We start from the raw sequence: 13,002 nt of genomic DNA on the forward strand, positions 1-13,002 counted from the left end.
ACCAGCTCTTAGCTTCATTGATCTTTTCTATTTTCTTTTTAGTTTCTATTTATTTCTACTCCGACTTTATTATCTCCTTACTTCTACTAACTTTGAGCTCCCCCTCCACCATTTCTAGTTCCTTTAGGTGTAAAGTTAAATTGTCTATTTAAGATTTCTCTTATTTCTTGAGGTAGGTTTGTATTATTATGAACTTCCCTTTAAAAAACATTTTTACTGCAGTGCATAAATTTTGGTGTGTTGTATATCTGTTTTCCTTTGTCTCTAGTCTTTTTTTTAATTTCTCCTTTGATTTCTTCTACGATCCAGTAATTATTCAGTAACATGTTGTTTAATCTCTATTTACTGTCTTTCCAGTTTTCTTCTTATAACTGATTTCTACTATCATACAATTATGGTCTGAAAACATACTTCATATGATTTCAGTCTTCTAGAATTTATTAAGACTTGTTTTGTGACCTAACCTATTATCTATCCTGGAGAATGTTCCATGTGCACTTAAGAGTGTTTTCTGCTGTTTTGGGATGGAATGTTCTATATCTATTAAATCCACATGGTCTAGTGTATTGTTTAGGCTGATGTTTCCTTACTGATGTTCAATCTGAATGATCTATCCACTGATGTTAAGTGGGGTGTTAAAGTCCCCTATTTTTATTGTATTGCTGTCAATTTCTCCTTTTAGGCATGTTAATATTTGTTTAATATATTTTGGTGCTCCTATGTTGTTCACATACATATGACACATACATAGATGTCATATCCTCTTACTGGGTTGACTCTTATCATTATGTAGTGCCTTCTTTGTCTTTTGTTACGATCTGTTTTAAAGTCTATTCTGTCCTGGGGCGCCTGGGTGGCTCAGTCGGTTAAGCATTTGACTTCAGCTCAGGTCATGATCTCACAGTTCATGAGTTCGAGCCCCACATCAGGCTCTGTGATGACCACTCAGAGTGAGCCAGCTTCGGATTCTGTGTCTCCCTCTCCCTCTGCCCCTCCCCCACTCACATTCTCCCTCTCTCTCTCTCAAAAATAAACATTAAAAAAATTTTTTTTAGGAGCGCCTGGGTGGCTCAGTCGGTTGGGCATCCGACTTCAGCTCAGGTCACGATCTCACGGTCCGTGAGTTCTAGCCCCGCGTTGAGCTCTGGGCTGATGGCTCAGAGCCTGGAGCCTGTTTCCGATTCTGTGTCTCCCTCTCTCTCTCTGCCCCTCCCCCGTTCATGCTCTGTCTCTCTCTGTCCCCAAAATAAATAAACGTTAAAAAAAATTTTTTTTTTTAAAGAAGGGTTTAAAGTCTATTCTGTCTGACCTGAACTATACCGACTTTCTTTTCACTTCCATTTGAATAGAATATCTTTTTCCATCCCTTCACTGTCAGTCTGTGTCCTTAACTTCTGAATTGGGTTTCTTGTAAGTAGCATATAAATGGGTCTTTAAAAAAAAAAAAAAAAAAACCCATTCAGCCACTCCATGTCTTTAGTTAGATAATTTAGTCCACTTACATTTAAAGTCGTTTTTGATAGATATGTACTTATTGACATTGTGTTAATTGTTTTCTGGCTGCTTTTGTGGTTCCCTTCTGTTCCTTTCTTCTTCTCTTTCTCTCATCCCTTGTGGTTTGATTACTTTCTTCAGTGTTAGGTTCAGATTCCTTGCTCAGTTTCTTTTGAATGTTTACTGTAAGTTTTTACTTTGTTGTTACTGTGAGGTTCATTGTATCATTTCATTATATAATAGTCTATGTTAACTTGATAGAAACTTAAACTTGAACACATTCCAAAATTCTAGTTTTACTACCTCCCCCCATATTTAATGTTTTTGATGTCACCTTTTGTGTCTTTTTATATCCCTTAACTGATTATTATAGTTTTAGCTAATTTTATTACCTTTACCTTTACTACCTTCATAGTAGTTTCGTAAGTGACTAACCCAACCCCTCTACTATGTATTTACCTTTTCCAGTAAGATTTTTATTTTTGTATGCTTCCTGGCTATTCATTAGTGCCATTTCTTTTCATCTTAAAGAAGTCCCTCTCACATTTCTTATGAAGCTTGTTTAGTAGAGATGAGTTTGTTTAGCTTTCACTAACCTGAAAATCTGTTTATCTCTTTTTCAATTCTGAATAGTAACCTTGCTGAACAGAGTATTCATGGTGGGAAATTTTTTTCTTTCCTTTAAGCACCTTAAATACACTGTGCCACTCAGTTCTGGCCTATAACGTTTCTGCTGGGAACTCAGCTGGTAACTTTATGTATGTATGTATGTAACAATTTGTTTTTTCTCTTGTTACTTTTAAGATTCTCTATATCTTTAACCTTTTATGTTATGTCCTGATGTGAATATCTTTGGGTTCATCTTATTTGGAACTCTTGGCTTCCTGGCCCTGGATGTCTGTTTCCTTCTCCAGGTTAGGGAAGTTTTCAGCCATTATTTCTTCAAATAAATTTTTCCCCCTTTTTCTTTCTCTTCTCCATTGGGCCCCCTATAATTCACATATTATTCCATGTGATGCCCCATATGTCCCTTAAGTTATCTTCATTATTATTTTTTCTTTTTGATGCTCTGTCTGGGTGATTTGCATTGCTTTGTCTTCCAGCTCACTGATCTGTTCTTCTGCTTCTTCCAGTTTGCTGTTGAACCCCTTTAGTGTATTTTTTCAGTTCAGTTATTGTTTTGTGCCAGTTTTGCGCTTTATACCTACCCTGCTTGCACAAGTGAGCAGGCTTGAACAAGGTACCCTCCTTCCACCTTGCTAAGACAGGTAGGGGTGAGTGAGTGATCACGGTACTATCCTGCCACCTTGTTGAAGTTGGAGAGCATGGGTGGTGACTTCTGTTTGGTACTTTCTTATGTCGTCTATATCTTAAAGTTCTCACTGTGTTCATCCATTCTTCTCATGAGGTCAGTGAACATCTTTACGACCATTACTTTGAACACTTTACCAGGTAGGTTACTCATCCTCATATCATTTAAGGTATTTTTCTGAGATACTTTCATTTATAACATACTTCTCTGCTTCTTCATTTTGCTTGGCTCTCTGTGTTTGTTTCTATGAGGCAAAAGAGATATTCCTCCCAGTCTTGAAGCAGTGGCCTTATGTAGGTGTGGACCTTCTCATTCAACTTTGCCCTAGCTCTTGGTTGTCTCACAAAAGTTTCTTATTATCTAAACCACTGATTTATTGTTGATATGTCCTTCTTGAGGGTATACCAAGACCAGTCAGTGTTCCAAGGGGGAGGAATCTCATTTAGCACCTGGTTTCAGGCTGATTAGAAGCTAGGCCCTCAGGCAGCAGCTTTTAAAGGATGCAAATACAGGGGTGCCTGGGTGCCTCAGTCAGTTAAGCGTCCGGCTTCGGCTCAGGTCGTGATCTCGCGGTTTGTGAGTTCGAGCCCCGAGTCGGGCTCTGTGCTGACAGTTCAGAGCCTGGAGCCTGCTTGGGATTCTGTGTCTCCCTCTCTCTCTGCCCCTCCCCCGCTCATGCTCTGTCTCTCTGGCTCTCAAAAATAAATAAACATTTAAAAAAATTAAAAAAAAAAAATAAAGGATGCAAATACAGGCAGTCCTGTAGGGCCACAATCATAATCCCTGCTGGCCTCCAGACCAGGAGGTCTCTCTAGATTGAAAAAATTGGGGCTCCAGACAAACATATAAGCTCCTTTCTGGGAGGTCTCATTGAGCTCTAGCAAGGCCAAGGGGTTGTGCAAGGACGGTGTCTTTTGCTTACATTCCCTGCCAGTGTCTCCTCAGCCTCTAGCTGTGTGGGAAAGCTAAAGCCTGTCCAGCTGATGGAAGCTCCAGGCTAATAGGCCTTTTTCACAGGAAGACCGGGGTGGTGTTTCAGTCTGCTGTCTGTGCAGTGTCCTGGTTGTGGCGGCCTGCCAGGAACTGTCTTTCCAATGTTACGTTCCTGGAGAGCTCAGAAAAGCGAGTCCCCTTGGCCACGGGCATCAGGAAATCAAGGGGCATCCCCACGTGGATCGCCTGTGCTTGTTGGCTTTAACTAGGCAGCTGGAGAGTGTAGAAGAGGCGCACACTTGCTGGCTTCAGAAAGACAGTAGGAAAATGTTTTGACTACATGCTCCCATGGGCTTCAGGACTGCAGTTAGTGAGTGCCTTGTCTGAGTGTGTGCACCAGCTTTAGACTGGGTGGGAGAATATTTCAACCATTTGCACTTGCCAGCCCCATCCAGGGAGTGATGGAGTGACCACTACTGCCCATGCTTGTGGACCTTACCTAGGGAACAGGTGAATGCTGCATTCATTGCTCATCTACTCCAGCCAGAGAGCAGAGGAGTGGCACAACCACCCATGCTCTCCAACTTCAAAAAGGCAGCAGGATAGTATCGTGACCACCCACTCACCCCTACCTGTCTTAACAAGGTGGCAGGAGGGTGCCTTGTCCAAGCCTGCCCACCTGTGCAAGCAGGGTAGGTAGAAAGTGCAAAACTGGCATCTGCCAGCAACTTCATCGCTTGGGAGACTTTTCAACTGTCCCCTGGACACTGTCCAGTGGATACTTTAAGGTTAGCAAATGAACCTCCTTCACATATAATCCAGGCATTGTTTAAACTGCTGGTGTTTTTTGTTTGTTTGTTTGTTTGCTGGGTCTCAGGATGAGACTATCTGGGAGCCCCTTAAAAGGAGAACCTCAGTTTCCTATAGCACTTTGAGTCCCTTGGATGTCAGCCCTCTTGGTTTTCTTGCCTCCTCCTCCTCCTCCTCCTCCTCCTTCTTCTTCTTCCTCTTCTTCTTCTTCTAACCCCATTGGTTTTCTAAGCCATAGGTTTTGGGGGCTTGTCTCTCTGGTGTATAGCCCAGGGGTTGGGGTGCCTGATGTGAGGCACCAGCCCTTCACTGGTCCAGAAGAAGCTCCATATTTGTGAGATCCCTCCCTATTGCATGTTGCCACGCTGAGGGTGATATTTTTGGCAAGACTATGTCTCTGCCCCTCCTACCTGTCTTGATGTGGTCTTTTTATCCTTTGTTGTGCTTGTCTGGTTTTCAGATCTTTTTCAGAGGGAAATAACCCATATGTAGCTGTAGATTTGGTGCCCCCATGGGAGGAAGTGAACTCAGGATCTTCTTATGCCACCATCTTGCAGAAGTCCTCTCTCCAAGGTACTTAAGTAGCTTATGCAGCAGCAAGCATCGATGGACACCATGGCGCGGGGAAGAGTTGACACCATGGGCCTGATTTTGAGAAGAGTGTGCTTGTAGGGCTAGCACTTGGTCAGCATCTGGGACCTTGGGTTTAGAACGTCTCCTCCATTACTAATTGATAAGGTTGTTCTGTGCCTGGACTATTTATACAAACGTTGTGATAGATGGTGAATATGTGCTCTCCTTCTGGGAGTCTGCAATTCTGGCAGTTGTGTCTAGGCAGGGAGTGATGGCCAGACCAGCCCCCAAAAAAACTGCTGAACTCTGAATCTCAAACAGGCTTCCCAGAACAGAAACACAGTGCATGTGTTACCCATCTCACTGCTGGAGGTGAAGCACACTCTGTAGGGCCCGTTTGGTGAGAAATTAGGAAAGCTGCACATGGATTTCTCCAGACTCCGCATGATGTGTCTTTTTCTTTATTGATCTGGCCACGAATCCTTGCTGTGTTGCTGTAATAAATCTTAGACAAGAGTACAACTATATGCTGAGTCCCATGAGCCCTTCTAAGGAAGCACCAACCATGTGAGTGATCATGGAAGTGCTGATAAAGGTGGTGTCAGAAAAGGTGACACAAACATCTACTGAGAGCTGGCAGAATATTTTCATCTCTTTTATACTCCTGACTATTAGATACTTCGGTCCTTCTAAAATAAATTACAGGACCAAACTGAAGACTGATGAAATAGATACACAATCATATTTAAAATGGAACAAAGCACACACACACACAAAATCTGGACGTGGGCAGCATTAATTCCAAAGGAAGTTTTTAAAAAATCTACCAAATCTTGTACATTAATCATTTCTAAAATGAAAAATGTATGTTAAATGGCCTCACCTCTGAAGGGTTGCTACTTTTTCTATTCAAATATAATTTACATCTTTTAAATAAGAGCTTTCCTTTCTACTTTTGAGACCTACCTCCCCTGAAGATAGCAGGTTGTTAAGATATTCTAGAAATGCCTCATCTTTTATTTCATTGTCAGTAAAGATGAAGGTGATACCTTTTCCTTCAGCACCAGCAACTTTGTACAGACCTTTTAAGTCCTCTGTCAGATTATTCACATTATAAGACCTAAAAAGGGCGGTAGAATAATTAAAATAAAAAATATAGGTACAGTCATAATTTATTTCAAAACACAGTATAACCCATGGTAATTAGAGCATAATCTGTACCTGTTCCAAGAGATATTAAGTAATAATGTCTGCTAAAAAAACCCACAGAGATTAGAGTGAAATGGCTATATGTTACCATTCAAAACAAATATGTCTTATTTAACTTGAGAAGTGAGAAATGGGAATTCACCAGAAGTGACTCATGAAGAGCAACTGGAAATTCAGAAATGGATTTTTATTCTCTGCAAGGTGACGGTCTTCCACATCAGATTTTGGCCAAGTGAATATACGTATAATATCTGAAACTAAGCTGAAACTTGGATGAGTTGGATTGGGAAGAAAGTCAAGATAAATTATAAATAAAATTAGTGATAAATTATATATAGTGATAATTTGCACATCACATTAAGAGGCTAGAGGCACAGACAGCCTTTAGAAGAAGATGCCTTATGCGATGCAGTATAAATAATAGAAATGGTATAATTATGTAGTTACAGATTATGACAAGGAGAGCCTGGTCTTTGCTTTTCTGTTTACTCTGTTTCCTATGACATGTATATGCTACTGGAGGTGACATGATGTGCAGAAATAAAGCAGACATTTTCTGAAGTGTTGTGTATAAATCCTCATGAGTAAATTGATGACACAGACATTTTCACTCAAAGGAAGTATACAGTGCAAGTAATAGGGAGTTCAAGTAAGCCAGAAAGACCACGGGCAGTGGAATCAGAAGGACCAGGGTTCAAATCCCCATTCTGCATCTTTAGAAATGTTCCTTCACATTTTTCAGCTTCTGTTTCCTCCTCTGCAAAATGAAGATGATACCTGTTTGCAAAGGCTGCTGTGAGCATTAGAGATGATTCAGCTAAGTGCACTTGAGTGAAAAAATAACCAGCAGAACCAGCTACCCCCTGTTCTGGGTGGCACTACAGGAAAATGTCTTGTAGACTTTGACAAAAGGAACCCCATCGAAAAGAGAACGTACATCCCTTTCAAAATAATTCCCAGGGGGGGGCGCCTGGGTGGCTTGGTCGGTTAAGCGTCCGACTTCGGCTCAGGTCATGATCTCATGGTCCGTGAGTTCGAGCCCCGCATCGGGCTCTGTGCTGACAGCTCAGAGCCTGGAGCCTGTTTCAGATTCTGTGTCTCCCTCTCTCTCTGCTCCTCCCCTGTTCATGCTCTGTCTCTCTCTGTCTCAAAAATGAATAAAGGTTAAAAAAAAAAAAATTTAAAAAAAAAAACAAAATAATTCCCAGGGGGGACATTCATTAAAAGGAGTCATTAGGGCAGAGCAATATTGCTTCCTGGTGTTGCCAGACGGAGGTGGTGGTCCAGAGCACGAGCCCTGGATTGGTTGATTGACCTATGAAAGGCACACATTACTGGGCCAGCCATTTGCTGTCTCTGAGAACCGGCTCGCCCTGGGAGGGGCAGTCAGCAAGACTCCAGTGCCAGAACGTCAAGAAGACAGAAAACAGGCAAACTGCAGTTAGCGCTCTGGGAAACTGGGAGGACTGCATGTCCCATGCAGGAAAGCACCTGCTACTCAGACCCAGCCACCCGGGAACATCGGCACAGTGGTGCCAGAGCTTCCAACTGTTTCAACAGTCAGAAATCCATCTTCTGTGTGAAATCTCCCTAATTTCTTGAGGTTGACAAGTGATTTAATACAAGTTAATCTCTAGATATTTGATGTTTTGTTCTTTTAAGTGCTCTTGTAGTTTGTACCTTGTTAAATGTTTTACCTCTTTGGCAGCAGGGGGGTATGCGTGTGTAAACTGTGAACCTAAAATGTATAAGGAAATACAAAAGGCCAAATATTCAAGACAACCTTGAGGAAGAATAGCAGGGTTGTTCAAGATGTATTAAAACTACACTAATTAAAACAGTAAAATTATTTACCCAAGGGATATAGGAGTGCTGATGCGTAGGGGCACTGTACCCCAATGTTTATAGCAGCACTTTCAACAACAGCCAAATTATGGAAAGAGTCTAAATGTACATCAACTGATGAATGGATAAAGAAGATGTGGTTTATACATACAATGGAATACTACTTGGCAATGAGAAAGAATGAAATCTGGCCATTTGTAGCAACGTGGATGGAACTGGAGAGTGTTATGCTAAGTGGAATAAGTCAGGCAGAGAAAGACAGATACCATATGTTTTCACTCATAAGTGGATCTTGAGAAACTTAACAGAAGACCAGCGGGGAGGGGAAGGGGGGAAAAAAGTTACAGAGAGGGAAGGAGGCAAACTATAAGAGACTCTTAAATACTGAGAACAAACTGAGGGTTGATGGGGGGTGGGAGGGTAGGGAGGGTGGGTGATGGGTATTGAGGAGGGCACCTGTTGGGATGAGCACTGCGTGTTGTATGGAAACCAATTTGACAATAAATTATATTATAAATAAATAAATAAATAAATAAATATTTGGTAGAATTAAAAAAAACAGTAATAGTGCAAAAATAGATAAATCAGTGGAATAGACTATAGTCACAGACACAATCAGTTGATTAATGGGAAAGAAATGACACTGTAATGTATTAGGAAAAACATGACCTTTTCAATAATGGAGTTGAAATGATTGGATATCTATATTGAAAAATATAATCTTGGGTGCCTGGGTGACTCAGTCAGTTAAGCGTCCAACTTTGGCTCAGGTCATGATCTCACCATTCGTGGGTTTGAGCCCCGTGTCAGGCTCTGTGCCTGGAACCTGGTTTGGATTCTGTGTCTCCCTCTCTCTGTGTCTCTCCCTCTCTATGTGTCCCTCCCCCACTTGTGCTCTCTCTCTCAAAAATAAATAAACATCAAAAAAATTTTTTTACATAAAAATATAATCTTAACTCCTACCTCAGACTTTAAAAGAAAATAAACTCTAGGGGCACCTGGATGACTCAGTCGGTTAAGTGTCCTCCTCTTGGTTTTGGCTCAGGTCATGATCTCACATGGGATGGAGCCCTGAATTAGGCTCTTCACTGACAGTGTTGAGCCTGCTTGGGATTCTCTGTCTTCCTCTCTCTCTCTGCCCCCACCTCCCTCTATCTCTCTCCCTCTCTCAAAAAAGAAATAAACAAACATAAAAAAAAAGAGAGAAGAAATTCTAGATGGGTTATGGTTCTAAATGTTAAAGGAGTATATTTTATTCATAAATGTGAAGGAAATCACAGAATATCTTCACAGGTAAACCAATACATTTTTAACAGAATACAAAAATCACTAAAATAAAGGGACACAATTGACACCTGAAGTTTCACTAAAATTAAGATCCACTGGGAGTGAAAAGGCAAGCCAAAGACTCAGAGAAGATATTTATAATGCACACTCTGACAATGGAACTGTATCCAAAACCTGTAAAGAACTCCTAAAAAATCAGTAAAAGAAAGAATCACACCCTAATTGAAAAAAAAAAAAAAAAAAAAAGCAAAGGACATACACAGACATTTCACAAAAGAGGCTGTCCAGGCCCAAAGGGGCTGTCTTATGGCCCATAAGAGGTGAAAATGTGCTCAACGGTATTAACCACGGGATACGCGTGACATACGGTGACACGGTGTCACCACGGTGATATACCACCACACATCCACAGGAATCACTAAAATGAAAAAAGGCTCACAGTCCAAAGGTGGGCCGGGATGCGGAGCAACTGAAACTCTCATGAACCATTGGTAGAAGCGTAAACTGGCAGAACCACTGTGGAAAAACTATTCCTCAGACCTACTACAGCAGAATGTATGCGTACTCCATCCATAATCAGCAATTCTATCTCTGGGGGCATACTCAGACATGTACAAGAATATTCATTACAGCTCCACTTGCCAAAAAATCCCGGGTAAACAAATTGTGGTAGTATGTAAGCAAATGGGAGATTATACAGCAATAAGAATGAACAAACTATTGGTACATGTAGCATCATGGATGAATCTCACAAACATAATACCAGCAACAAGAAAAGAGTAGATCCCGTAGCATTTGATTGATATAAAGTTCAAGAATAGGTTAAACTAGGGGTGTCTGGGTGGCTCAGTCGGTTAAGCGACCAACTTCAGCTCACGTCATGATGTTACAGTTCGTGGGTTCGAGCCCCGCGTCGGGCTCTGTGCTGACAGCTCAGAGCTTGGAGCCTGCTTCGGATTCTGTGTCTCCCTCTCTCTTTGACCCTCCCCCTCTCACCCTCTGTCTCTCTCTCAAAAATAGATAAACATTAAAAAAAAGAGGGGAAAAAAAGAATAGGTAAAACTAATCAGTGGGGTTAGAAGTCAGAATATGGTTAACCTTGGGAGGGTAATGACTGGGACAGGATGTGGGGGGTACTTATGGGGTGCTAATGTTTTATTTCTTCATCTCTAGGCTAACGACACAGGTGAATTTACTTTGTGACACCCGTGGTTTGTGTACATCTCCTTAAATACATTGCACTCAAATAAAAAGTTAACTTCAAAAAATGCACCAAATTGTTGTGTCTTAAAAAGACATTTTGCTTCAGAGAAATTAATGATAGAAAAACATATTGCTGTGTTTTATTTCATCTTACCTGGTTAATGTAATCTGGAATATTTGATATCCAGCGATAAAAGAGGCCAGTCTAGAAAGACTTTGTTTTCCTGAACCGCCAACACCCACCAGCAATGCATTTCCACATGATGTTCGAATTATTCGTGAGATCTGTTTTGAAATAAAATAGTATTTCTTTAAAAATAGAATTTAGCTGTTTACATTTGCTTGCACTCTACAGGAGTCCAAACTTTGGCCATATGCTTGTAGACAACATTAGACTTTTTCCTTTAATGAGATATGTCAGAGTTTTTTAAATTAATGTCTCATATTGATTTATTCAACTCGAATTCTTTCCTTGGACATCATGAAAGAGAGAACAAATTGGCTTTCCTATCTCCTATTTCAAAGCTATTTTCTGTGTGTGTGTAATTTTATTACTTTCAGGCTCAATGCATGATGGAGTTGCTCTTCCCAATCCACAGAAAGAAGTTTAGAATTGTCTGCTTATTATTCAGTCTAACACACTGACCTATATAGACACCTCACTCCACAATGAATATCACCTCTATTGTATCTCTGCCAATGAAAAAAAAAAATTTAAGTACCAAAATTCTACTTACAAGGGGGAGGGGGGCAGAAAGGCATTTGTAGAAAAAGACTGAGAGATGGCCTTTAGTCTTGTGTTGCTTTTCTATGGCTGATTTCCTCAATAAGAATAAGGCTGGAATTGTTCAAATCTTATGTAGGCCAATTGAAGACATTGCTAAAAAGCTGTCTTTTACATTAATATTACTGATTAAGATGAAAGTCTAGATGGATCACTAAATTCATTATCACCACTAAAGACCTTTTTTTTTTTTAAATGCAAGTTTTACAGATGGCAGACAGTAACAACACTTTGGTATGTATTAATTTTATCATTATATTTTTTAACATGTTAATCACGTAGGCGGTTGTGCACCATAATAGGGTCCCAGGTCCCCAAGACCTTGCCAGAGAGTGCTCAATAACTACTTGTTGAGTGAATGAATGTGAAACAGCCCTAGGACATCTGGAAATTCACCAACTTTGCAAAAGACAAACATATAATAAATACAGAGTAAGCTGCCTCGTCTTTATCAAAACTCCCTCCTCTGTTCTGACTTCCTGGGGAAACCCCTTTTCAATTTATAAATTATACAAACAAACAGCTCCTTTCTGTAGCCTTTCAGACTTGAATCAAAGCATGTTCCTTTGGGTGTTGCCTCTAATTGGTTTCTGTTTTTACACCACTCCTGTGTACCTGCCTCACCCCTTCCCCATCAGTTTGCCAATAATCTGTAAGCCGATCATAAAACTGATTTTTAAAAGCAGCAACTTTTCCTCCATGGGGAACAGGATTCTCATTATATCAAAATAAAATTTGGGGAAGGACGATTTATTCACAGAGTTCTGCAACTTACTTTCTTTCTAGAAAGAAAACTCAAGGTGTCAAAAGCCCTGAACACAAAACCTGTCAATTTGCCCAACATTTGCTGCCGTGTAAGTGGACTCGGCTAAGGGGTTTGTGATTAAGCCTTTGTTTTCTGAGACAGTGCTCGGACTCAACCTAACGACGCTCTTCTATATACTACCTGATAGTACACATTTCTTCTTTCAAAACATGTATCGTGAAATTTACTAAGCTTTTACATGATCTATTTATGTCAGCAAATACTCAATAGTTAGAACCTTAATAAGATGAGTCATTGCATCTTTAAAAAACACTAGATCAAGAGATGTTCCTCTAATGATTTCATTGAACTGTCTCTGGTAGAACTGGAGTTTTTCAGACAGGAAGTCAAAGGATGGTACCTGTGGGTAGGGAGAGAGAGAAAAACAATACTTAAGAGCCAAAATCCATGAAAGCAGAACTTGTAAAGGCACTCGAAAGTAATTCTAATTTTTTTTTAAAAATCTAATGGATTTCCAAAAATCTGTCATGGATTCTGTTGACTTTTGGTTAATTCTATTTTCAGAAGCCCAAAACCTCGCTGCATTAACTGGTTTCCAATATGGAATCATTCCTTGACCTTTCCCTTCAAAAACCCCAGCACCAACTCCTATCCCTGGGGATTATGATTGGAATATAACAAATATTTCTCTGTTTATATTTGCTTTTTAATATTGTTTATGGATTTTTAAAAATACACAGAAGTTTTACATTGTTGATGTGGTCAAATGGTTTTGAATATTCATGT

At 40.3% G+C, this 13,002-nt stretch overlaps 1 protein-coding gene across 5 annotated transcripts in view; it reads right to left on the minus strand.

Moving 5' to 3' along the window:
- Positions 1–13,002, minus strand: part of DNAH8 (dynein axonemal heavy chain 8) — a 331,845-nt gene that overhangs the window by 126,560 nt on the left and 192,283 nt on the right. For all 5 annotated transcript variants that reach the window (XM_053905062.1, XM_053905060.1, XM_053905063.1 and 2 more), the window contains 3 exons: positions 12,494–12,616; positions 10,821–10,951; positions 6,089–6,242 (listed from right to left, as the gene is read on the minus strand). In XM_053905062.1, coding sequence (XP_053761037.1) covers positions 6,089–6,242; positions 10,821–10,951; positions 12,494–12,616 — 408 coding nt within the window. The remainder of the gene's footprint in view (positions 1–6,088; positions 6,243–10,820; positions 10,952–12,493; positions 12,617–13,002) is intronic.

The sequence above is a fragment of the Panthera pardus genome, unplaced genomic scaffold (genome assembly GCF_024362965.1).
Source record: "Panthera pardus isolate Hobbes unplaced genomic scaffold, ASM2436296v1 HiC_scaffold_17, whole genome shotgun sequence".
Taxonomy (NCBI): Eukaryota; Metazoa; Chordata; class Mammalia; order Carnivora; family Felidae; genus Panthera; species Panthera pardus.